The following is a 24,542-nucleotide window of genomic DNA, read 5'->3' on the forward strand; positions in this document are numbered from 1 at the left end:
GGGGCTCAGTGAAAAGTACCTAGGCTTTGGATCCACAGAAGCAGGTGCATATGAAAAAACAGACATTTTCTTCGCTGTGTGACCTTAAGCAATTTGCTAGCCTTTCTGAAACGCCTTCAACTGACATTTGGGGCTAATACCAGGGTTATTGTGAGGGTGACAGGGGTGTTCAGTGCCTACTCCACACTCAGCTCTAAGCAAATGGAAACGGCTGTAATTAATAACAATCTTTGTCCCTGTCGGTGAGTACAGTGTTCAATATGGAGGGAGTTGTTAAACGTTAAGTGAATTAATGAAGGAATATGCAGGAAGAAATGAAACGTCTAGCCAGAAACCAGGCAGTCCTTACCCCCAGCCCACTAATCTCTTGCCCACTCCCCCAACAGAGGTGCCGTCTCAGAGGGCGTGAGATGGGAAATAACCATTCACCCTCGATTTCCCAAGTTGTTGGGTGTGAGTGTGTGTGTGTAGATTTATGTATTTATTTATTTATTTATTTGAAAGGCAGAGGGCGGGGGTGGCGGGAAGAGATCTTCCATCCACTGGTTCACTCCCCAAATGGCTGCAATAGCCAGGGCTGGGCCAGGAACTCCATACTGGTCTCCAAAAAGCCTAAGCACCTGGGCCACCTTCCGCTGCTTTCCCAGGCGTGTTAGCCACGACCTGGATGGCAAGTGCAGCAGTCAGGACTTGAACTGATATTTCAACATGGGACGCCGACCTCACAACTAGCACTTAAGCACTTAGACCACTGTGCCACAGTGCCAGCCCCGTGTGGGTGTGTGGGGGGGGGGGGTAAGTTTTACTTATTTACTTGAGAGGCAGAGTTACAGACAGGGAAACAGAGATCTTCCATCCACTCCACTCCCCAAACGGCCGCAACCAGCCGGAGCTGAGCCAATCTGAAGCCAGGAGCCAGGAGCTTCTTCCAGGTCTCCTACATGGGTACCAGGGGCCCAAGCACCCAGAGCATCTTCCACTGCTTCCCCAGCCCATCAGCAGGGAGCTGGATCAGAAGTGGAGCATCTGGGAAGAGAATTGGTGCAGGTGGATGCCACAGCGCCAGCCCCACCTTTGTGTGTGTGTGTGTGTGTGTGTGTGTTTTGACAGGTAGAGTTACAGACAGTGTGAGAGGGAGAGAGAGAGAGAAAGGTCTTCCTTCCTTTGGTTCATTCCCCAAACAGCCACAATGGCCAGAGCTACACCGATCCGAAGCCAGGAGCCAGGTGCTTCCTCCTGGTCTCCCATGTGGGTGCAGGGGCCCACGCACTTGGGCCATCCTCCACTGCCTTCCCAGGCCACAGCAGAGAGCTGGACTGGAAGAGGAGCAACCGGGATTAGAGCTGGCACCCATAAGGGATGCCGGCGCCGCAGGCAGAGGATTAACCTAGTGCACCACGGTGCCAGCCCCCCCCCCCCGAGTTCATAAGTGTTTTTTAACATGTAATTGAAGTAACAGGAAAGTGCACAAACCTTCAGTTCACAAATGAACACAGTGGTGAGAGCAGGCCCTGGTGAAGAAGGAAAATGTTGCCAACCCCCAGGAACCCCTGCGTTTCCTTCTAGTCGCTGGTTCCCCTGCACAGGTGCCCACCATCCTGCCTTCCAATGGCATTAATTTGTTTTGCCCGTTCTGCACCAGGTGCAACTGGAAGCAGACAGCGCGCGTGCTTCTGTAACTTCCCCAATCCCCATGTGTCCGTGGAAACCTGAGTAGCAGCCTGGCAGTTCCGTCCAGCCACATGGTCAGGACTGCTGCCTGAAACCACCCATCTCACCATCACCTGCTGCCTCTCAGCCTGTCCACAGGCCCAGGGGCCCCCATAGCTTCCTGGCCCACCTGTCTTTCCTCCTCTTCCCTCTCTGATGGGAAAGTATCTTCTGCTTCTTATTCTCAGCTCTTTCCCCAGGAGACCCCACAACAGAGATGTCTGGGTGCTTACCTTGCCCTTACAGTGCCCCAGATCTTTCCTTCTCCACTGGGAAGGCCCTGAAAGCCGAGGAATGGATGTGCCCTGAGCCACAAGACGGTCCTGCCCAGCCTCTGCTCTATTCCATGCCGTCTCAGCCTCTGCTGTTCCTACCTGCCATCTGTCACCACGTTCCCAGGGCACTAGGCTTGAGCCCCAATTGTGGACATCCTCAGGATCCTGATGCCATGCCAGTTAAGCGACACGGCCTAAGGGTCTGGACATTCTACCTTGAGGGGACAGTGCTGCATAGCACCACAAAACCGCCCAAAGAAACCCCATTACACATGCTACTTGGGAGGCCAGCAAGGCCCAGAGATGAAGTTATTTGTCCAAACCCATAGAGTTCATTAGTGTTGGGAATAGGACCTCAGGAGAGCCCTTTGATGCAAGTCTACATGTCCTGTATCAGCTAAAGACCTCCCACCCATCCATGAGACAACATGGACCAGTCACAGATATTTTACTCTAGGAAATGGGTGTTTTTCTTTCCATTCAGCAGATGCAGAAACTGAGGTCTAAAGAAATCAATTAATTTGCCCAAGGTCGCAAGGATAGTGAGACTAAAAGAGGATTCAGCTCCAAGCCTAACTCTCTCCTCCACACTGTGCCACCCTCAACATACAGATTTTGACAAGTGAAGCTGTGGGTGGGCACCTGGCTGGCATCGGACAGTGGGGGACACTCCAGAGAGAGCAAAACATGAGCTACGAAGGAGGCTGTTTGAGTACTGCGTTGCTGAACAAAGCACCCCCAATGCGGTGGCATTGAACAACAACTTATTACCACATCTCACAGTCCTAGGGAGGCTGCCCTCGGCCGGGTGGTTTGCACATGGGAGGCTCTCAGGTGAGATTACAGTCTGACAGGGGCTCGGGCTGACATCACCTGAGGGCTCAGTTGGACTGGAAGTCCAAGATGACTTTTCTAATCACAAGTCTGGCACCTCATCCCGATTGGCTGGGACAGACAGAGACTGGCCAGGCCTGCCTTCTCTCCATGCGACCTTCCCATGTGGCTTGTTAGGTTTCCTCACGGCATGGTGGTGCCCAGGTGGACAGAGCTCCTCCATGGTGGTTGGCTTGCCCCAGGGGGAACATACCAGGAGACTGAGGCAGAGCTGCACGACTCCTTCTGGCCTGTCCTTGGAAGTCCCGCAGCGCCACTTGCACAACATGCTGTCAGTGAAAATAAATTGTGGGACCAGCTCAGAACAAAGGGGAAAGGACAAACCCCGTGGAGCAGGGGTGTTGCTGAAGCCAAGACAGGAAGGAGCAACACTGGACAGTGTACAATTGTGCTTCAGGATAGCGTGGTGTGCTAGCGGGAAAACTAGACATGACACGCTGTGGCAGGTGGTGGAGGGCATTGGTGACATGCTCAGGAACCCGTATGTGGAGGTGCACTAGGGTCTTTAGTTGCCCTGCCTCTGAGCCCTCTTCCTATGTTGGTAATCCTCCTCAAGCCAGTCTTAATGGAAAGTCAGAAACCTGGCAGGAAGGTCAAGTTCAAATCAGTGCTCCTGCTCAGCTCTTTGAATCTTCAGTAAGGGACCCAAGGAGAAGGGGATTGTTTGGAATCCACCCCAGGGGAAGCAACAGCCAGTGCGCAGGGAGACAGCCCCCAGAGCCAGAGCAGCAGCCCCTAACCAGGCTGCTCTGGGACAGGGTACGATGGAAGTTCTGACCATCTCGCTTCTCTTGGTTCTTGCCTACTAACCGAGCTTATTCCTAAGGCTGTCAGTTCTGTAAGCTGCCCAATATCATCCCTGCCAAACTCCTCTCCTACTTAAGTGAACCAGAGTCCACTTCTGTTGTTGGCAATTTAAAAACCTAATTGGTACAAAGATCCATTGAAAGCTTTAGTCAGAGGAAATGACATGATTAGAGCACTTTATCGGAGTTAAAAATATAGAAACCTGATAGAGATGAATCGATTTAAAAGGGCGAAAATGTGGAGCTGGCTTCGTGGCATAGTGGGCTACACCGGCATCTCGTGTGGGTTCTGGCTGCTCCACTTCTGATTCAGCTCCCTGCTAATAGCCTGGGAAAAGCAGAGGAAGATGGCTCAAGTGTATGGACCGCTGACACCCATGTCAGAGACCCTAAAGAAGCTTCCTGGCTCTTGGCTTTGACCTGGCCCAGACCTGGCCATAGCAGCCATCTGGGGAGTAAACAGTGGATGAAAGATCCCTCTGTCTCTCCCTGTCTCTCTGTAACTCTGACTTTCAAATAAATGAGAGAGAGAGAGAGAGAGAGAGAGAGAGAGAGAGAATAGAGGGGCCAGATGAGGGCTGGCACCGCGGCTCAATAGGCTAATCCTCCGCCTTGTGGCACCAGCACACCGGGTTCTAGTCCCGTTCGGGGCGCCGGATTCTGTCCCAGTTGCCCCTCTTCCAGGCCAGCTCTCTGCTGTGGCCAGGGAGTGCAGTGGAGGATGGCCCAAGTACTTGGGCCCTGTACCCCATGGGAGACCAGGAGAAGTACCTGGCTCCTGCCATCGGATCAGCGCAGTGTGCCGGCCGCAGCGGCCATTGGAGGGTGAACCAACAGCAAAAAGGAAGACCTTTCTCTCTGTCTCTCTCTCTCACTGTCCACTCTGCCTGTCCAAACAAACAAAAAAAGAGGGGCCAGATGGGAGGCTATTGTGGCATCTGGGATGGATGCTGTATGCCAGGCACTGTGCGAGGCATTGAAAAAATTGCAATGAACAAAGAGAGTCCCAGTCCTAAAACTAACATATAGACACATAAAAGGATGACTCAAGGTAAAAAATCTTTAGTTTGTGGGGCACAGACACATGGCAAAACACGTCTAGTTGGTAGCCAGAATGTCAAGAAAAGTTGTAGGAAGGAAGGCTGAGCCTGAAGACAGAGATGGGCAGTTGTTCCCATGGACAATCATGCATTCATCCATTTATAGTTAGTTAATGCCTACAATGTATCACTACCATTTTGGGCATTAGAAATACAGAACAAACCACAGTCTCAGCTCTCATGGAGTTTCCATTATAGAGCACAAAGGCAGACAGTAAACAAACACACAAATATGTCAAGTGTGTGACACAGACTATAAAGAAAAATAAAAAGGAAGAGGAAGTTTGCCATTTTCTAAGAGTTGTTCTGTAAAGCTCCCTCTCATAAGGAAATATTCTAAGGAAGGAAAATCTATTGAGGAAATCTATTTCAGGCAAAGGAAATCATACTTGCAAAGGCCCTGAGGCAGGACGGTGTTTGGCTTATTCAAAGATCTCCTGGAAGGCCAATGTGGCAGAAGCACAATGGATGAGGAGGTGAATAGGAGATGAGCTGAAGGGGACAGCAAGGAGGTTCTGTGTAAATCACTGTCAGTATGTGGGCTTGTGTTCTGAGGAGATAGGAAGACTTTGGAAAATCCTGAGCTGAGAAGGCAACTTCATGGCTGACAGTTCCAAAGAATCAGACTGGGGGGTTGGGTGTGAGGGCTCAACTTGGAGGCAACTGTAGCCAATCAAGGCAAGAGAAGACAGTGGCTTGGACCAAGATGGTAATGAAGGGGCTGATATATGATCAGATTCAAGATCTACATTGACAAGGAACAAACAGGTGGATTGGCTATCAAGTATCGGAGAAATAATAGAGTATGAGGACAGGGACAACCGGAAGAGCTATTGCCACTTTCGGAGGAGAGAGTAGTGAGAAGTGTCTCCGAAGCTCCAAGAGTAAGTGAAAGGGGGGAGGGAAGTGGCGGCGGGGGCGGGGTGGGGGGTAGCCACAACAATACAAAAGTTGCACTTTGTAAATTCACATTTATTAAATAAAAAAAAAGAGTAAGTGAAATTGTTTCCAGCCTTCCTACCTGCCTGACTTCCTTTCTGAATAATGTCATTCAAAGGCCATCATGCAGGGTCAGGCGAGGCAAGACATCCCTCCAGTCAGGCTGCCCTGGGCTATATCAGAGACAAGAAGGAGGAAGACAGTGCCTGCAAGGAGAGTGTGGACAGTAGCAGCATGAGTAGGGGTCGGTCACATAGAAAGAGATCAATCCAGAAAGAAAGGAGAGGTCTGGAGGCAGGAACACTTCAAGAACAATGAGCACATCCTGCACTCAGATTTTGGTTTCTAAGTATCATTCTCCATCCAAAGAAGAGAGAAATGGCTGATGCCAGGGCTGGGGCAGAGGAAGTACAACACCAGCCTGAAACATCTTGCTGTGCCAGACAGCAAGGAGGTGCTCAGAGAACTATAGTGACAGAAGCCAGCTTGCCAGGTGGACCAAATCTGGGAAAACTTGAGCATCAGGATCAATAATGTGACAAGGAGGAAAACAACATCTGTAATATTGCTGCCAAAACCACGTAACACAAACCTAGTCATGAGGGCTGAAAAATAAACCCAAATTGAGGGACATTCTGCAATATAACTGGTCTCTTGTATTCCAAATTTCCCTGGTTGTGAAAGTAAAGGCTTAGGAAACATCTCTGATGGAAGGAGACTGGAAAGACCTGATAATTGAATGCCATAGAGAATTCTGAGCTGGATCCTTTTGTTGAAAGGACATCCTTGGACCAATGGATGAAAATCCAATAAGGCCTGTGGGTTAGCCAGGGCTAATGCAGCAATGTTAATGTCCCAATTGTGAGCATTGTATTAGGTTAGGGTGGAGAATGTCCTCATTTGTGGGAAATGCATACTGGAGCATCCTGTAGGCAATTAACTCAAGTGGTTCAGGGGAATGTGGACTTTCTGTGTCTTTGAAATTGTTTCAAAAGAAAAAGGCAAGGAACGAGTGAACGGAATCTCTGCAGCACTGTGAATGGGAGGAGGACCAGGCAGTGCACCATCAGCTGTCAGCCACCCAAGGGTGATGTGTGCCCGAGGGGAGGACAGTTACTCAGATGTAGGGTTGCAGAGACTGAAGAGGATGAAGACTGGGCAAAAGGTAATAACCTTTATACAAGCTTTCTGTATGGTAGATGATGGCAGCGTCTTCATCCATATGAAAAGCAGTGGAAAATAAATAACCTACTCCATTCACAAACAATACTGAATGCACACATGGATTTCAGGACCCTTTTAACAACCTTTTGGCTTCTCTGAGCTCTGAGAGTCAGAGATTGGAAACCCATTCTTACTGTAAACCACTCCAATTCTGAACAGAAAATCCCAACAACAGTCATATTAATGCTTGTCAGGAGACAGATCTCCCAATTCGTAGTTTTAAAAAGGATTCTTTGTAAAATTTAGTATATTTGGTGTGAACACTTGGCACAGTGCTTAGGACACCACTTGAGGCACCTGCATCCATTCAGAGTGCCTGGTGTGGAGTCCGGCTTCTGCTCCCAGTTCCAGCTTCTCATCAGTGTGCACCCGGTGGGGCAGCAGGTGATGGTTCCAGTAGTTGAGTCCCTGTTTCCCACATGGGAGACCTGAATTGAGTTCCTGGCCCCAGGCTCATGGCTTGGCCTGACGGTGGCAAGCATTTGAGGAGAGGACCAACAGCTGAAACCAATCTCTCAGGGCTGGCATTGTGGCACAGTGGATACAACTGCTGCCTATGATGCCAGCATCCCATGTGGGCACTGGTTTGAGACCCATTTTGAGTCCTGGCTGCTCCACTTCCAATGCAGCTCCCTGCTAATATGCCTGGGAAAGCAGAGGAAGACTTGGGACCAAATACTTGGGCCTCTGCACCCAGGTGGAAGACCTGGAAGAAGCTCCTGACTCCTAGCTTTGCAGGCAGCTGGGGGTGAACCAGCAAATTGAAGATCTCTCTCTCTTCCTCTTTCTGTGTAACTCTTTCAAATAAATAAATAAATATTTAACAAATAAAGGAGTCAATCTCAATCTTTCAAATAAGTACCATTTTAAACATTTTAAATGTAGTATATTTGTATTGTATAACTCAATGCTCACATTGAGGTCAAAATGGTCTGAATACTGGATTATTACCATGTCCAGCTAACACATGTTCATTATAGAAAATGAGAGATGCAGATTAAATTGAGAACAACTTGCAAACCACCTGTAATCCCCCACCCAAAAATACCGTTAGCATTTCAATGCCTGTTTTAGACTTTTGAAATTCAAATCACGTCTATACATTTTCGCTGCAGTACAAGAGGGCCCCTTCGCTGCGCTGTGCTGTTCTGTATTTTCCAAGATCCCTCCCCCACGTAGAACAAACACTGCCTCAGTCACTAAATATACCTCAACCACCTCATTTTTAAGGACGCGGCGAGGAATTCCATTGAGCAAATGGGCGGTGATTTATGTAACCGTGTTCCTTATTTAGGACTTCTACATCGGGCGCTGAGAGATGGCGCCGCACAAGCAGCGGCCGCGCTCGGACGACTGGCCATGAAGAAAGTGGGGACAGCTAGGTCGCCGTGCAGGGTTTTAGGAGCAGGGCGACGGAGGGGACAGGGTCAGCAAGGCAGCAGCCGGAGAAGAAGGAACCTGTGGAGTGAGATTTGGGAGGAATGCGAGACCGAGGGCGGGCGGTATTCACAGGCAAAGGGTATCGAATGGGTGGAACCCAAGACCCACCCAACCGGGGCGAGCCCCCAGACCTGATGTTGCGGCGGGCAGTGCAACCCGAAGCCGGCGTTTCGAGGCTCTGCACCAACAGAGGGCGCCGTGTCCTCAGCAGTTTGCGGTGGGCGGCTCCCAGCTGCTGGCCAGATGCGGACAGCTGGACTGCGGGAGGCGAGAAGCGCTCCTTGAGCTCCGGCAGACCTGCCGTCCGCGGGAAAAGCACGAAGGGACATCAGGGGTCGGGGAGTGGTAGTGGATCATCGCACTCGCAGATCGCCTTCCCTTGTGGGCCAAAAAGGGGGAGCCTCCCGCCCGGAGGGGGCGCCGTTTTCTGTTTCCCACAAAAATGCAGAACGGGCTGGCTCAGCAAGATAGATCTGGGGCCACGGGGTCGGGCGCAGGGCCAGGAGAGACCCACGAGGCAGCCTGAGGCGGGAGAGAGCCGGCCTCGGGGGCCTTGAACTTTTTGGAGTACCCTGTTGTCCACTCCAGACACTGCAGCGCGCGCGCGCGCGCGCGCACACACACACACACACACACTCCTGCAGTCTCTCTGCCCCAGGCGCACTGTGCGTTCGAGGAGTGAGAAACTGAGGCACAGCAGGAAGAAGCACGAAATAGACTCCTCCCTGTAACCTCCAGAGCCGGGAAAAGACGAAAGGGCCGCAGCCGAAGCTCCAGTTAAAGACCCTGGGGCCAGGGACAGCCCTTGCCCTGCCGGCTGTCCCCACCCCGGCTGCTCCCCGGCTCCGAGGTAATCAGCTGCTACGCGCGGCTGTAATTGCCGGTGCAGACCCGCCTGGCGGAGGGCCGGCGGGCGGCACAGGGGCGGGTGAGGGGCTTAATTGCAGGGCTTCAGCCTGCAGTCTGGGCTGCAGCTCCTCTGGGGGGAAAGGGCGCGCCCCTTAAGTTCCGTGGGTCTGGCCTTGAAGAAAGCCAAAAGCCCTTCAGGTCGGTAGTCAGGTCCCTTCTCCGAAATCGGGGGCTGGGGGGTTGAACCCCAGAGAACGGTGGGGGCAGCTGGAGGCCCCGGGAAAGCTGTTGGGGACCGGGGCGGGGGGGGGGTCCTATTCCTAACTCCACCCTAGAAGCCTTGGTTCGTCTGGTCCGAAACTCCTCCCATGTTCTGACCAGCACCCACCCCCTCCCCTGTCTGCCGCCCCCGTCGCCCCCCTTCTCGTATCCCCAGGGCGCTCCCACCCTGGGGAAGAATGTGCCCTCCTTGCGCACCCTTGCCATGGTAACGGCACACCCCCACCCCCGCGCTCGCAGCGGCGAAAGGGGGGGGCGCCTCCCAGCCCTGCGGACACACCTCGGCTGCCCTGGTTGCCACAGCAACGGGGCTTTTCTGAGTGCGCAGCCGTGAAGCGGCGAAGGGCTCTCCTCGCCATCCCTAACCCCTACAACCCACCAACCGAGGACCCTGCAAGAGTTACCCGCACCCCCCCCCCCGCCCCGCGCGCCGACTCCAAGGACAAGGTCCAGAGAGGGATCGCGAGGCCATCTCTGCTCCCACGTGGGCGAGCCTAGGGAGCCAAGGCGGCCGGAGGGCCCCCGGAGAGCACAGATCCTGAAAAGGGATGCCCCTCCCCCAACAGAGCCCAAGGGGGGCGCTGGCAGCAGGAAGCCGGGGAAGGGCCCGGAGGCGTGCAGGCCCCACAGCGGAGCGGTGATTACAGGGACCTGTCCCTCCCGCCCCCGGCTCCCACTCTCATTAAGTCATTTTTTCCCCTGTTGGAAAGTCCCCGTGCCTTGAGCACAGGGGCTGCGGCGACCGCAGGCAGCTGCCGGCAACCACATAAGAGGGGGGGTGCTTCTGGGAGAGGGGAGGGACCGCGACTGGGGCCTGGCCACTCTCCAACGTGGAAGGCCCCCTGCCGGAGGCTAGCTGGGGGCGAAGGAGGAGGAGTGGCCAGCTGGCCCTGACCCTTCTTCTCACCCTCCTCCGGGGCACTCCTGTAGCTCGTTGGTCCACCTTTGCACGCCTGCGCCTCTGCTCGGCTCGCTTCCCAACTTCGGCTCCTGGGGGACTGAAAAGCAGGATGCCTGGGTTCTGACCCCACCCCAGCCTTAACCTGCTACTGCCTGCCGATCTGTCCACCGTCCTCATCCCGTTAGCTCCTCGGCTTCCCGCCACCGTGGGGCCACGAGGGTTCCAGTAGCGCCCAGCACTTCTTCCCCCTACCAGGAGGTAACAGGTGACCTTCAGGTGAAAGACGTTGGGGGTGGGAGAGGCCCTCTCCTCCTCCCAGTGACCCCTGCGCACCTTCTGTTCCCTTGCCTGGCCCCTGGTTCTCCCCTTGCTGCTGGCAGCTTCCCCCACTCCCACCTCCTTTCAGCCCATTTGCCCTACTGCCAAACAGCAGGTTCATCAGGCTTCAGCCAGTGTGCATAGCCCAGTGCCCCTTATCATCTCCACATGTCTATGTAGGGCCTTTACCAAGTCCCAACACACCTCTTTACAATTGTGGGTTCTACCTTTGGTGCCAGCACTCCGGTCAGTTTCCGGCCCAGGGAGAGGACAGTGGGTGGGCGACCCCTTTCGCTCCTTCCCCACCTTTTCCTCCCCTCCTTTGCAGGTCGGATGACCAGGCCTTGACTCACTAAAATGTGTCCCCTCCCCTAGCCCAATCACCACCCCCTTCTCTCCGGAGACAGCCCTGCTCTGCAGTGTTGCTGCTCCACCAGGGTGTCCCGGCTTCATCCTGTAACTCTTCAGTCTCCCCTCCGCCGGCTCCATCCTCTTTAAGCCTAGAAAGCAGTGCGGGGGTGGGGGGAGCCCAAGGCTAGTGCTGTAGTGGACAGTGCTGGGGGGTGGGAGCACCCCCCCCCCCTGCATTCTCTCCTCTTCACTGGAATGGGAGAGGGGAAGGGGGTAGGGAACCCAGCCCCCACAGCTCTCTCCCGGGTGATCAAGAGGAAAGGAATGAGGCAGGTGTGTCTGGCTGCTCCCGCTCACCCCTCCTCCCCAGGGACTCTCACCCGCCCGCCTATGGGGCTGTCTTTTGGGGGATGGGGAGAAAAACCCGGTTCTAAGTGGAGGCAGCCCAGCCAAGGATTTGCAAGGTCCTGCTGCCCCAGGCATGCCTGGGAGCGGCTGGGATGCAGGCAATCAGAGGGAGGGGGCTGAAGGCAAGCCAGTGGGGACAAATCTCCCAACCGTTGGGTCATCCCGGGTGCCACCCTTGGAGGCCTCCTTTCTGTCTCAGCCCCACCCAGGAGTAGGGGGACACAGGACAGGGGAGGGAAAATGGAATTCGTGCAGGTGGGCAACTGGGGACAGGAACAAGAACTTTGTCCTTGTCTGGCTCATCCTGACCCCACCTCCCTCTCCACCGCCCTCCTCCTAGGGGGTCTGTTTCAGGAAAAACATCAGGTCTGGAAGCCAAGGGGAATGCAACCCTGGGCCCAGACCGCCAGCTCCACAGTGTCCCTATGGGCATGTGAGGGCGCGGTGGGATCACTGACCTGCAAGGGGGCTCCCCGAGCTGGGAGCCTACAGGCACAAGAGGCCCAGGAAGTATGCCCCTTCCCCCCAGCCTCACTTGCCTGCCCTGCCTGTCCTGCCTGGACTCAGAGAGACCAGAATCCAGACAGTGAGTCTCCGGGCCCTCCCCCGCCCCCTCTTCCCAGCCGCACCTCCTGGCCCCACCTGCTCCCCGGGGCGCTGGGCTGGGCTGAGCTGGGTCTTGCCCAGGATTACTCTTCTCAGAGTGCCTGCTGTCTCTGCCGACGGTTGCTGCTGGGCAGGGCCACTCGTCCTGGCTTGTGGCAGAGGGCTCAGGCACAAGGTGGGCGGTTAGAGAGTTGGCACCGAGGGCGGGGGCTCCAGCCCCTTCTAGACTTCGCCACTGCCTCCACCCAGTTCAGGCCTCATCTCTGGTTAGGTGGATGGTGGTAACCCCCTGCCTGGCCTTCCAGTGGTCATCTCGTCCCGTTCAGCCCGTTCCACCTGCAGCAATCCATGGGGGAATCCGACCAGGATTGTCCCCTGCTTAGGACATTCCTCTTAAATAACACCCCTACCCCCTTGACCTGCAGGGACAGTAGGTGTGACCCCTGCCCACCCTCTGGGCTCCGCTCCTGCTGGCCAGCCCCTGGTGGCTTCAATCACAATGGCTTCTTTGCTGTGCCTCCCAGGAGGCAGAGCTGTTTCTCACCACAGCCCTTGCATCCGCTTGGCGTCAGCCTGGAAAGCTGTTACCCTCAATCCCTCCCTCCCATCTGACAGGTCTCAGCATGACTGTCACAGCTCTTCGAGGCCTTCCCTGACCAGTGGCTTTATCCAAAGCGCCCCCTCCCCGCAAAACAACTCTACATCCAGAGTCCTGTTTTATTTCCTTCACAGCACATAGCACCGTTTGAAATGACCTTGCGTGTTTACTTGTTTATTTGTCCCTCTTCCTCAGCAAGAATGTAACCCCCCAGTGGGCAGGCACTGTGTGTGTCTCTCCAGTATCCACATCAGGGTTTTCAGTGCCCCTCATCCCCGGACAGAGGGCCACGAGAGTGCAAAATAAATATTTGTTAAATGAACCATGAGGGGAATGTTTATGTCCATTTCTTCTCTTTCCCTCCGCTGCAGGGGAAGGGGCGGGGGCGGGAGACTGAGGCTGAAAGGAGACAGGCTCAGGAGCCACCTGCCTGACGCATGTGCGAGGAGATAGGGCCACCGTTGGCCCAACTGAGCTGTCGCAGAGCCCACAGGAGTGAGCAGTCCTGGGCTGTCCCGCGACTGCAGATCCGCAGAGCCAGGAGGGTCCATGTTGGTCCAGCCTCCTCTCCAGGAGCCAAGAAGGGGGCTGCCCTGGCCGAGCTCGCTGCGGAGGGCCAGGGCCGGGGCTCTCGAGGGAGGCGTGGGGTGGGGGTGTGCCCGGGGAGCCCCGGGCGGCTCACTTGCAGACGCTGACCCACTCGGTGATGCGGCACTCTTCGCAGACCACGAAGCAGCACCAGTGGAAGCGGCAGTGGCAGCGTTCGCTGCGGGTCTGGCGTAGGATGTTGTGGCCGCGGCCGCAGCACATGCTGCCGCAGCCGTCGGGGCCCGCGCTGCTCTTGTTGCACAGGCGGCCCACGGTGCCCGCCGAGTCCAGGCGCGGCTCGCGCTCGCAGAAGTCGGGTGACTTCTCAAAGTAGACCAGGTCGGCGGGGCTGGCCCGACGGCGCGGCCCGGGGGTGCCCGGCGCTGGGGACGGCGCCCCCGCCGGGCCGGGTTCCAGCTGGCCGCCGTTGCGGTTGTGCGGCCGGATGAGCGTGGCGCGGTGGAAGCGGTTGCGCAGCAGCGCCCCCACGGCGCGGAACTCGGGCGTCACCTGCCAGCACGTCTTGAGCTGGCAGCTGCCCGACGTGCCGTGACACTTGCACTTCCGCCGCATGTTGTCCATCACCGCCTGCGGAGGGAGGCACCGCCGTGAGGGGTGGAACGCTGGCCGTCAGCGCCCCCCTGCCCGCCTGCCCGCTGAGACTAGCCAAGCCACTTCCACCGTACAGAGGCAAACGCTGAGGCCCCAAGCAGAAGCGGGGACCCCACGGCACCGGCGCCAGGTCTTTCCTCCGGTAGAATTCCTCTGCCTGCTTACTGCTGTGCCCCCATCCGCCTCCCACCAGGGTCGGCCCCCTCGGGGGAATTCCCTCCTTCCGGCTCCCCTAGCCTTTTCCGCCGCCGCAGCTGCAGGGGGCTCTTGGGACTGGAGGCTCTTGCTTCCTGAGGGGGGATCCCAGATCTCCAGGGGAATTCCCTTGCCTTCCATCCGTCCCAGAGGGACGAGGAGCAAGGGGGTGCAGGCTCTGCCACAACGGTCCCAAAGCCTCTGGCCTCGCTCCAGGCTGTGAGCCCCCGCTCCGCCAGGGGTGGAGGGGTAGGGGGGTAGGCTGGGAGCCAGTCCACCACTCCCACTCCCACTGGGCCTTGCCGTCCTTTCTTGGGGCTGGGGGTGGGATTCCTCCAAGGAAGTGAGCACCCACTAGGGGCCAAAGCTCTACCGGAAGACAGAAGATAATGAAGTCCAGAGGAGGCCAGGGAAAATGGCAAGGGTCTTCACCCCATACCTAGCTCTCAGCATGCCCTAGGACTGCTGCCCAGAACCCCTTTGGCACTAGCCTCGCCACATAGCCCACAGGACACTGCACGCTGCCTCCTTTTCCCCCAGTCCGTTCCAAAGACACACACTGGATCAGAGGGACCAAGGACAGGGCCCTCACAGCTGGGCCATAGGGGCTGGAAGGGAGGGATCCTGCCCCTCCAGGTCTTAAAGGGCTGCGCACTCCTCTGCACAGCCTGTGGTGTCAGCACCACGTGGGAACCAGCCTAGAGCCTTCCCAGGCCCACAGCTCCAGAACATGTGCTTCCCACAGGCAGCAGCCATTAATTAACCAGTTTAACGAGGAAGAGGAGGAGGAGCAGGCGCAGGGGGTATGGGCCAGAATGGTATCTTGAAGTTGGGGGAAAGAGTTGCATAGACAAGGGCAGGGCCCGGGGGCTGGGGGAGGAGTTGGGTGATCTGAGGGCAGGTGTGCCTCAGTTTACCCCACCTCTAAGTCAAGAAGGGAACAGCTGCGTTGGTCTTTGTGGAGGAAGAAGATGCAACAGTGGGGGCTCAGAGGCGGAGAGAAAGGGGAGCGGGGAAGGCACCAGCCAGAGTGAAGGGAGGCCAGGAACGGGGCAGGATTAGGAGAAGGGATGTGCAGGGAGTCAGAGCAAGCAGGGCCTGAGTGGCCGTGAGGGCCAGCAAGCATCGTGGTGCAGACCAGACCGGACCTCGGGTGCTCTGTGGGGGAAACTAAAGGGCCCAGGCTCCGAGCTCAACCGCCTCGGGGCGAACGCTGCCTCCACCACTTTCTCCCCCTTGCAACACCTTGGGCAAGCTTCTTAGTCAATCTATGCCTCAGTCTCCACATCTGAGCATGAGGTTAATAACAGCATCCACCTCGGAGCGAGTTGTCGGAACTAGATAGGCTGAGAGGTGGCGCAGCGGTCCGCACAGGGCTGAACGCCCAGTAAGCACAAGGCTGGCGCAGGCTGTGGTCCCCCACTCCTCCCCGCCCCCCTAGTCTTCTGATTTACATATGCATTTACTTCTTTTGCATGAATGACCTTTGAAGTAGCAGGAGCATTTGAAGGAGGAAGGTGGCAGGCAATGGGACAACCTTTCCAGCATGTCCAGTGGACGGCACAGGAAACCCAGGGGAGGAGGTCACAGAATCACTGGCCAGGGGAGCTGGGAGGTGGAGATGGGGGGGGGCTTCCCCTGATCCAGTTCAACCTTCTTGCTCTACAGGGGAAGAGCAGGGCGGACGCCTGAGGTCCTGACTGTCAGCCCAGCCCTTTCTCTGCCATCGGGAGGAAAAGGAAGGAGCAGGTGGCTCCCGCAGGAGGTGGTGGTAGCCCAGAACCAAAGCCCTTTCAGCCCCGGGGGTCCCTGGTCTTAATCTACTCCCTGGTACTTGATGCATGTTTGTTGACTGAATTTAGAGAGGGCAATGAGATGGGGGAGCCCTGTGGTCCCCAGAAGAGAAGAGGCGTGGGGAATGGGTGGGCCCCCCCGGGGGGGGTCTGGCGCAGACCCAGGGGTGATGGGACTCTCACCTGCCTACCGACCCGGTTGTTGTGGAGCCTCATGCGCGCGTGGATGTCTCGGTGAGGCTCCCGGGAGTCCAGAAAGTCCTTAGAGAAGCGCTCGCCGAAACCCACATCCGGGCTGCAGCCGCCCCACTCCCAGGAGTCCTGCAGGCCCGGGCTGGCGGGGGGCAGGGCGGGGTGCTCCGGGACCCCGTGGCTCAGGCCCTTTCCACGTTGCAGCGCGTCCAGCTGCAAGCGGTGCAGCTTCCGACGAAAGGCCTCCTCATCCCCGCGCCGGGACGCGTCGCAGCCGCACGCCCGCAGTTTGCCCAGGGCGCACGCGTTGGACACGGCGTGCACCACACCGGCTGCCGCGATGGCATAGGCGAAGGCGCTCTCTCGGAAACCTGCGGTTAGAGACCCAGAAAACACAGACTCTGAAGAGGCCTCGATATCCCATCGCCCTGGCTGCCCTCCCCACTTCTCAGCCCATCGAAAGGAAATAGAGGGGGCGGGGAGGAAGGATCAGGTTCAAGGGTAGCAGTCAAAGCAGGGCAGGAGTCTGGCCAGCGCACTACCCTCCCAGTTTGATTGACAGCATCCTGAGCCAGCTCTCCATCTCTCCTGTAGGGCAGCAAGTATCCACTAAACCCAGATCCCTCTCGAAGTGATGCCTGAAATTTTAAAAATATGCCTCCAGATAGGAGACATTGGTTAACCTGAAGAGTGAATGACCAGTGGCCGGCGCCGCAGCTCACTAGGCCAATCCTCCGCCTTGCGGCGCTGGCACACCGGGTTCTAGTCCCGGTCGGGGCGCTGGATTCTGTCCCGGTTGCCCCTCTTCCAGGCCAGTTCTCTGCTGTGGCCGGGGAGGGCAGTGGAGGATGGCCCAGGTGCTTGGGCCCTGCACCCCATGGGAGACCAGGAGAAGTACCTGGCTCCTGCCATCAGATCAGCACAGTGTGCCGACCGAAGCGCGCCGGCCTTGGAGGCCATTGGAGGGTGAACCAACGGCAAAAAGGAAGACCTTTCTCTGTCTCTCTCTCTCACTGTCCACTCTGCCTGTCAAAAAAAAAAAAAAAAGAGTGACTGACCAGTGATGGAATTCTGGGCTGCAGGAGCTGTCCGTAACAGGAGGAGGTAGTTTGCTCCTAAAATTCTCTACCTGCCTGGTGTGTGCCCACCACAGGTCTCCCTGATGACCAGGCTCCAGAGGCAGAACAGAGAAGCAGCAACATGTCCCTTTCCTTGTCCACATGCCTGAAATGGACACTCTGCCTGTGGCCCCCCTGGGTCAGTGGCACAGGTTGTGTGAGGGATGCTACAGGTGGGTCAAGCGGTTTGCAGGGAGTACGGCATATCGTATTTTGAAAATTGAGAGGGAAGGTCAAGCGGAGGCAGACCCTCCCCCTAGATTCTCAGGAGGCACAGAGCCTCACCCGCACCCAGCCACAGTCAGGGACCCGCACCTGTGCCAGCCTGGTCACTGACTTATCTACCCTGCCTTCCCTCGTGGTGCTCCTGACTGAGCTATCTTCTGGGCCTATGACAAGAGAATCCATCTGTGGCAAGGGCTCTCGTGGGAGAAGCCCAGACCTAGGAGGAAGCTGATGGCCTTGGGGGAGACCAGAAAGTGACAGCAAATGAGAAGTCTGGGCCCTTCCACCCCAGTATCAAAGTCAGATGTCAGAGGGGCACAGACCCAGGAAGGCCAACCAGGAGTGGACAGTGACGCCAGGCCAACCAGGCCAACCAGGCCAAGTGTACTGCAAATCCTTGCTCCCAGTGCCACAGATCCCTGTCCACCACTTCCTGCCCTGGCAAAATCATAAGAGGAGGAGGAGGAGGAAGAGGAAGAGGAAGAGGAAGAGGAAGAGGAAGAGGAGGAGTTAAAAATCTAATCTTGGGAGCCAGGTTGCCTGTGTCCAAATTTTGGCTCTTCCACTTCCCAGCTGTTAACAGCTATGTGGACCTTGGCCAAGTGAGCGTCACCACACTGTGCCTCGGTTTCCCCAAGATTACTACTCTCTGCCTTGCTGTAGTTCCAAGAAGCAAACAAGTCAGTAAATGTGAAGTGCCTGGAATAATGGCCCAGTCAGTGCGCACTGCGTACCCATTAGCTGTGCTTGATCCTCCCTCCTGACAGATCCGCTGCATTTTCAGGCCTGGCTTCTTGTTTCGCTCTGGCCAGGGAGAGTTCGGCTTATGACTCATTCTAGAATAGACCATGGAGGCCGCTAGAAGCCCAGGAAGCAGACTGTCCTTCCTTAGCGTCTCCTTGCGCCTCAAAGCATCTCAGCACCTTTCCCATAGGAAGCCCCGCTATGAGCAGACAAGAAGCCTGGGGATGGCACCTGAGCCTTCAAAGGGGATGCTGGGAACTGGCAGGGGCAGAAACTGCTCGGCTGATGGGGCCTCTGGGGAAGGAGGGTTGACCCAAGTCCCTGGGAAGTGCACCTTGCTTCTATCCCTGGCCTCTTGAGCACTTCTCTCATTGCTGGCAGAGTCTCCAGCCTGCTCCTAGGACACATGGCAATACTCAGTCCTCCAGAGGCAGCCCAAGCCTCAGAAATCACCCGCCCCTACACACGCACATGCACACACACACATGTACACACACGCACATGCACACACACAGTGCAGAAGAGGGGAGCCCGCGGTCACTGGCCTGGCAACTTCCTGCTGCAGGACATGTGGCTCTAAGTCACCCCACTGCTGAGAAAGACACCCTGGTAGTCCAGTGTCCAGTTCCCAGGGCCCTGTCTGCACTTGACAGGAGGAAAGAGCTAGCCGTGGTCCAGAGGGAAGCACAAGACCAACCGACCGACCACCATCTGCCAGGCTCTGTCATATTCGGGGCAGTCTGGTGAGTCTGGAGACATGTAAGACAGCACCCCTACCCCAGGCAGCTAAAGATGCCTTCCCCTGCGGCATCCCATGGCCTCTGACAGCTGTCACAGGCACGTGTCAATGAGGGCAGGGCGAGTGTCGTCACCCTCTGGTCCAAGCATCCAGGCCTCAGCGAAGTCCAGCCTACTGGGTCTGCGCCGGCTCCCGTTCAGGGCCCCAGTTTCGGTCCTGGCCCCGACTGTCTGGGGTAGACGCAGGCACTGTGCCATCTGGCCAGCTGGAGGGGGAGTAGGGCGGGGCCGTGGCCAGCTGGGCTGCCCCCGAGCAGGGTGGGGGGGGCTCGTTAAGACGCACAATTAGCCGCTCTGCCTTTGATCTGGGACAGGGACTGCCAGCCTCTAAGTGGAGTCAGCTGCTGCTACAGGCCACAGCCAACGACCAGGAAGGGGCTGGGAGGAGGCTTGGAGGGCAGGGGGGTGTGGAGGAGAGAGGATTCAGGAGCCAGTGGGAACTAGGAGGGGCTAGAGAAGCCAGAGCCCAGTCAAAGAGAGAGGGAAGGGGAGAGGCCTGGTCCCCATTCCCTCCATGCACGTAATCTGTGTGCCTAAGCAGAGAATTGTGTCCATGTGGAAACTCTTCAGCATGACACTGGATGGGGCCACACATGTGCACAGACATGTGTAGGTGTGTGCATGTGTGCATGTCAGCTTCATTGCTTGGCAGCCATGCCCACTGCACCAGCTCACCTCTGGGCACTCGGGGGGAGCTGCTATCAGCGGTGTAGCAGGGGGTTGGGCGCAGGCTCTGAAATCAGCAGACCCTATTTAATTCCTGGCTCTACTGCTCACTTACAAGCTGTGTGACTAATGGCAAGTTACCCAACCTCGCTCAGCTTCATTTGTAAAATGAGGATAATAATAGGACCTGCCGCACGGGGACTGTAGAAGGAGGCTAAAGCATGGGTAAAGGGGCTGTAGAACGGTGCCTGACATAGAGCAAGTGCTGGCTGATTTACTGGGTGTCATTAGAATAGCAGGGACTTAGGTGATCCTGGATATGATGGCCTGTGCCTCAGTTTCTCCACCTGAGTGCTGCTACAAACTCCAAGCCCTGGAGGCCTAGGTATAAAACCAAGACCCCAGGATGAATGTACAAGGGGGCTGGGAGAAGGCGCAGGGCCCTGGAGGGCAGAAGCTGCACACCGAAGCTGCCAGTTTCTGCTGGCTTGCTCAGGGCCTCACGCCCCCCCTTTCCTTCCACTCCAGTTAGGTCTGGGCCTTAGGAAGGGTAGCACCTGGACCATGGGGGGCCTCCTAGGTCTTGCTTCGTGAATCCACTGCATGCCCCGCCTAGCCTCTCACCTCCTCTCCACTCCAGTGCCTGGGCCCAGCGCCCAGCAGCCTCTTCCTCAAATCCAAGTGGGAGAAGGAGGGGTCCTCATTGCAACAGATGTCTGCCCAGGCACCAGCCACCTGGGTCCCTAGCACACACAGCTGGGGTTACCCCAGTGCCCTGGGCACCCAGGTCCCTGCAGCTCCTGCGCTGGGCAAAGCAGTGAGCCTGGGCTCAGGGCCCTCCCCCAGCTGATTCCGGGTGGTCCCTAACCCACCTGTAAGAGAAGCCCCTGGGAACCCTGGGTCAGAAGAGATATCAATCCACCATACTCCATTTGGGGGGCAGGGAACTGAGGTCCCTGACCATGCGCAGGGAACAACTAGGGGCTGACTGCCACCAGGAGTGGCTTCGTGGAATTCCAATTCATCTAGTCTTGGAGGAGATGGGCCAAGATGGACCAGGAAATGACCCCGAAGAAGAGTGACCCCGGATGTGTGTGGGGGAGGGGCGCAGGGGTGACCAGCGGAGGAGGGAGCCGTGGCTTTCCCTCCAGAGGTCCAGAGTCCCCTCCAAAGGGGGAGAAGCCAGCTGTCCTAACTGGGGGCACAAGACACAGAGGGTAGGGTAGGGTGGTGTGCCCAGGCCCGGGAGGGAGCCCCGCCCCCGCCGCAGCCCCGGAGCTGCGGTCCCGCCCCCTACAGGCGCTGGGCACCGCCCCGCCGCGGCTAGCCCTGGCAAGCCTCCCCCTCCACCCCTAACCTCTCCCCCACCCGTCCCCCCAGCTCACCTCCCGCTTATTAAACTGCAGGTGAACCCGGGAGCGCCTGGCGCCAAGCCAACCCCGCGTTGTTCCCCGCTCCCACCTCGCCCCCAGCTGCAGAGAGAGACCTCGGGTCCTTCACCCCAGCCGCGCTGGCCGGTCCCGGCGCCCGATCAGGACGCCTGGGTTCGCTCAGACTGGAGGGCACCGGAAGACGGGAGGGGACTCCGGGGCCGGGGAGCGGGATGGAGGACTTGCCCTGCCTGGCTTCACCCGAAGCGCGGGGTGAGAGCCTCAGCATCCGCCTTGGCCCCCAGCAAGAGGACACCGAAACGAGGACCTTGGGCTTGCGGGCAGTGCGGGCTACCTGGAAACCCGAGGGTGGGAGCAGGCTCGCGCGGCGGGGAGCCCCGGCCCGGCCTGGCCAGGGCCTGTCACTTGGTGTCGCCGAGCGCGCGGCGGGGCGGGCGGGGCGCACGGGGCGGGAGGAGCGGGTGGGGCGGGCGCGCGGGCGGCTGGGGCCGGGAGGCGGCTGGCGGCCCGCGGGGATTAGCTGGGGCTGCAAGCCGCCACACGCGCGGGCTGCGCTCGGCGGGCAGAAACGGCGCCCCGGGCCGGCGCGCGGGGGAGACGGGAGGGAGCGCGCGGGCGGGGCGGGCAGCCGACGGAGGCTGGGGTGGCCCCTGACTTGGGGGCCCCGCAGGGGTCCTGGTGCAAAGGGAAAGGCCCTGGCCTTCTGAGTTCTTTCTGAAGTTGGGGTGCCTTGAAGCCTGGCTCCCCCAGAAGCCATGTGCCTAAAGGCTACAGGGGATATGAAGACCCCTCCTCCTGCACTGTGCACCGAGGACTGGACATGTCTCAAGGGACCAGGAGACATACCCAGAGAGACCTATCCAGGAGGCAGGACCAGGTCTTTTCCCAAAGACCTGAGCACCACGGCCTGAGATACCAGGTCAGGAGGCGGATAGGAACAGAAGGGAGTGACCAGGCCTCCTGCATCTCCAGCCTCTCTAGCCCAGGCCACTCTAGGGGTTGTCAGGGTGAGCCCCGAGGTCACCCCAAAATCAGGTGCAGCTTCTCTGAGCTTTTGGGGGCAGAAGGGTGGGCAGGGCCTGCAGGCCTGCTGGGTAGGAGCCTCCAGTATGGCTCAGGCACGCGCACTCCCAGTGCCTCTGATTCAAAGAGGGCTTTTGGAGGTGGCAAGGATGACACAGACCTGGTGGTGTATCCTCCCCACCCCCCAGCCCCCAAAGAGCTTCAGCAGAAGTGTCCGTGGTTCACCCGCCCACGCTCTGGCAAAGTCCCCAGCCCCTTCTAGTGGCTCTTCATCCTCAGTGTGGTTCACTAAGTGGAGGGTAAACTGAGGCAGGTGACGGACATGAGGGTTTCCTGGGTCTGAGGGGGGTGGTGTCAGTGTAAGAGCACAATAAGCCAGGAGCGCCACCCTCATGCAATCCATTTCTCTGTGCCCCACGGCCTTTCTGAGCCCAGGAAGAGGCAGAGAAATCAGTGTGTGCAGCCCCTGGGGAGGAAGCATGGCTGTGGTGGAGGTGGGGGACCAGGCAGGGCTTGGGGCGACTACCTCTGCTGAAGATGGGGCTCTCGTAGGGGATCTTGTTGCGAGTCTCGAGGCTGGAGCAGTTCCAGCGCTGGTCCCGGAACTGGTGTTGGCACTCGTGGATGGCGATCTGAATGCCCTGGATGGCCGAGGCGGCCACGTCCGGGTGGCGCACACACACCTCCATCTGCCGCCGGCTCAGGCCGGGCAACGTCAAGCACACCGTGTTGGCGTTGAGCACGGGCTCCGGGGGCAGGCGGAGGCCGAGGATGTCGTTGGGTGCTGACCTGCGGGCACGAGGGGCGGGGTGGGTAAGTGTTTGGGGAAGCTGGGAGGGGCCTGTCTAAGAACACAGCCGTCCCAAGGCCAGAGGCCCTCTGGGTTCCAACCCTTGCTCTGAAGTTGGGGCCCATCTGTACCTCTTAAACCTTTTTTTTTTTTTTTACTTCCTTACCAACATCCCCTCCGATGCAACTCAGCCGGCTACACACACACACACACACACACAGGTAAGCCTGCACCAATGCATACATGTCCACCAGGCCTGCACACACAGGGTCTCACCCGTACCTCTCTGGGCACAGAGGCCACAGTACACACGGGGTCCGCCACGAGCCCACTCACAAAGGCACATTGGAGACCATCACATTCACACAGACGCATGCACACCGCGTGGGGGACAGACAGACCCAGCAATGCGATCCACGTGCACACGCCATCATAGTTACAGACACACGTGCAAAGACACCCGCACTTATGCCGGGATTTGTCTTAACACGCAGGGACCCAGGAGCTCTCACATCCACGCACACAAGCACTCCAGGGCCGCTCAGCAGCACAGCTGGCTGGGCTCGCTCAGTCACACACACACCGAGCCTCTCCAGCTGTCTTCCCTGACCTCACCTGGGTTCCCCACTTCCCACCCCTTCCCAGGGGCTGGGGTGATCTCAGAGGTGGAGGAGGTCTCCTGGGGGTGGGGTGGGGGTGCACTTTCCCAGAATGGCAGGAGCTCCAGGCTGGTCCCGCTCCCTCCACGTCTGCCTCCCCTCCTGGTTGCCATCACTCTCCTGGACACTGCCCTACCTTCCAGGACTTGCCCAGGTTTTGTCACCAGTCTAACCCCCTCCTGAGAGGGAAGCTCCCTGACTTTCCATGTCCCTCCCTCCCTCCCGGGCCCCCTTGTCCCAGCGGGAGAACCAGAGGCCCCCCGGGGCTCCCCGGGGGTCCCAGCGCTCCAGGAGGGCGGAGCATGAGGTGCAGGCTCACCTGGGCACGGCAGCAGCCAGCAGCAGTAGGAAGAACAGGAGCGCCCAGAGCGGGGGCCGCGGCTGGGGCCGGGGTCGGAGCCGCAGCCAGGGGCGAGGGTGGGCGCTGCCCATGGCGCGAGGGCCGGGACGGCGGGGGAATGGGGGGGCTCACAGTCCGGTGGGACTGGCGAGCCGGGGGTCGCGGCGCATGATCGGCGGGGGTCGGGGCGGCTGCGACACACAGCTCCGACTCGGGTCACGGCTCCCGGAGCAGACGGCGCCCGCCTCCCCGCTCCATGGGGCAGCGCCCCCGGGCACCGCCCTCGGGGGTGGGGTGGGGAGCGGGCGAACCGGGCACCTCCTGGCACAGGGGTCCGGGGAATTTCCCGAGGCCCCCCTGCGACAACTCCTGGTGCCTCTCGAGGGTAAGGGGGGCCCAGAAGTGCAGCGGGCTGGGGACTCGGGGCTGGGGTGCCGGGGAGCCCCCCCAGCGCCGTGCTGCGAGCCTGCGCTTCCCGAGGGCTTGCGAGACGGCCGAGGGGGGGGCGGCGCTGTCTGTACCCGGCCCCACAGCCCGGAGAGCGAGTGACTGTCCCAGCTCGGGGAGCGCTGCCGCCTCCCCTTTCCTCCCCCCCCCCATTTGGTGTCTCAGGGCTCTACCCCACGTGACGTCACACGGGGGTGTGGAGGCGTGTGCGCCTCCCGAGGCGCCGGCCACTGCGTCCGCTCCGGACTGGGTGGGAGCGATCG

At 58.4% G+C, this 24,542-nt stretch overlaps 1 protein-coding gene and 1 long non-coding RNA gene across 2 annotated transcripts; both read right to left on the minus strand.

Moving 5' to 3' along the window:
- Positions 1-7,796: 7,796 nt before the first annotated feature.
- Positions 7,797-10,597, minus strand: LOC127491561 (uncharacterized). The gene is made up of 3 exons (XR_011387566.2): positions 10,424-10,597; positions 8,520-8,685; positions 7,797-8,406 (listed from the first exon to the last, which is right to left on the minus strand). It is a non-coding gene; the product is annotated as an uncharacterized LOC127491561 (long non-coding RNA).
- Positions 10,598-13,235: 2,638 nt separating this feature from the next.
- WNT10A (Wnt family member 10A) lies at positions 13,236-24,060 on the minus strand. The gene is made up of 4 exons (XM_002712483.6): positions 23,812-24,060; positions 22,570-22,832; positions 16,070-16,449; positions 13,236-13,874 (listed from the first exon to the last, which is right to left on the minus strand). The coding sequence occupies exons 1-4, from the start codon at positions 23,922-23,924 to the stop codon at positions 13,377-13,379; spliced, it is 1,254 nt and encodes a 417-aa protein (XP_002712529.1). The 5' UTR covers positions 23,925-24,060; the 3' UTR covers positions 13,236-13,376.
- Positions 24,061-24,542: the final 482 nt, after the last annotated feature.

This window comes from Oryctolagus cuniculus, chromosome 3 (assembly GCF_051225735.1).
Source record: "Oryctolagus cuniculus isolate XC-2025 breed Fujian yellow rabbit chromosome 3, ASM5122573v1, whole genome shotgun sequence".
Taxonomy (NCBI): Eukaryota; Metazoa; Chordata; class Mammalia; order Lagomorpha; family Leporidae; genus Oryctolagus; species Oryctolagus cuniculus.

Bases quoted from the DNA above. Each gene is read 5' to 3' on its own strand.
- WNT10A (XM_002712483.6), bottom strand. From the start codon at position 23,924: ATGGGCAGCGCCCACCCTCGCCCCTGGCTGCGGCTCCGACCCCGGCCC. The intron at 22,833-23,811 runs GTGAGCCTGCAC...TCGTGCCCGCAG, and splicing joins CTGGCTGCTGCCGTGCCCAG to GTCAGCACCCAACGACATCC. The intron at 13,875-16,069 runs GTGAGAGTCCCA...CTCCCTCCGCAG, and splicing joins ACAACCGGGTCGGTAGGCAG to GCGGTGATGGACAACATGCG.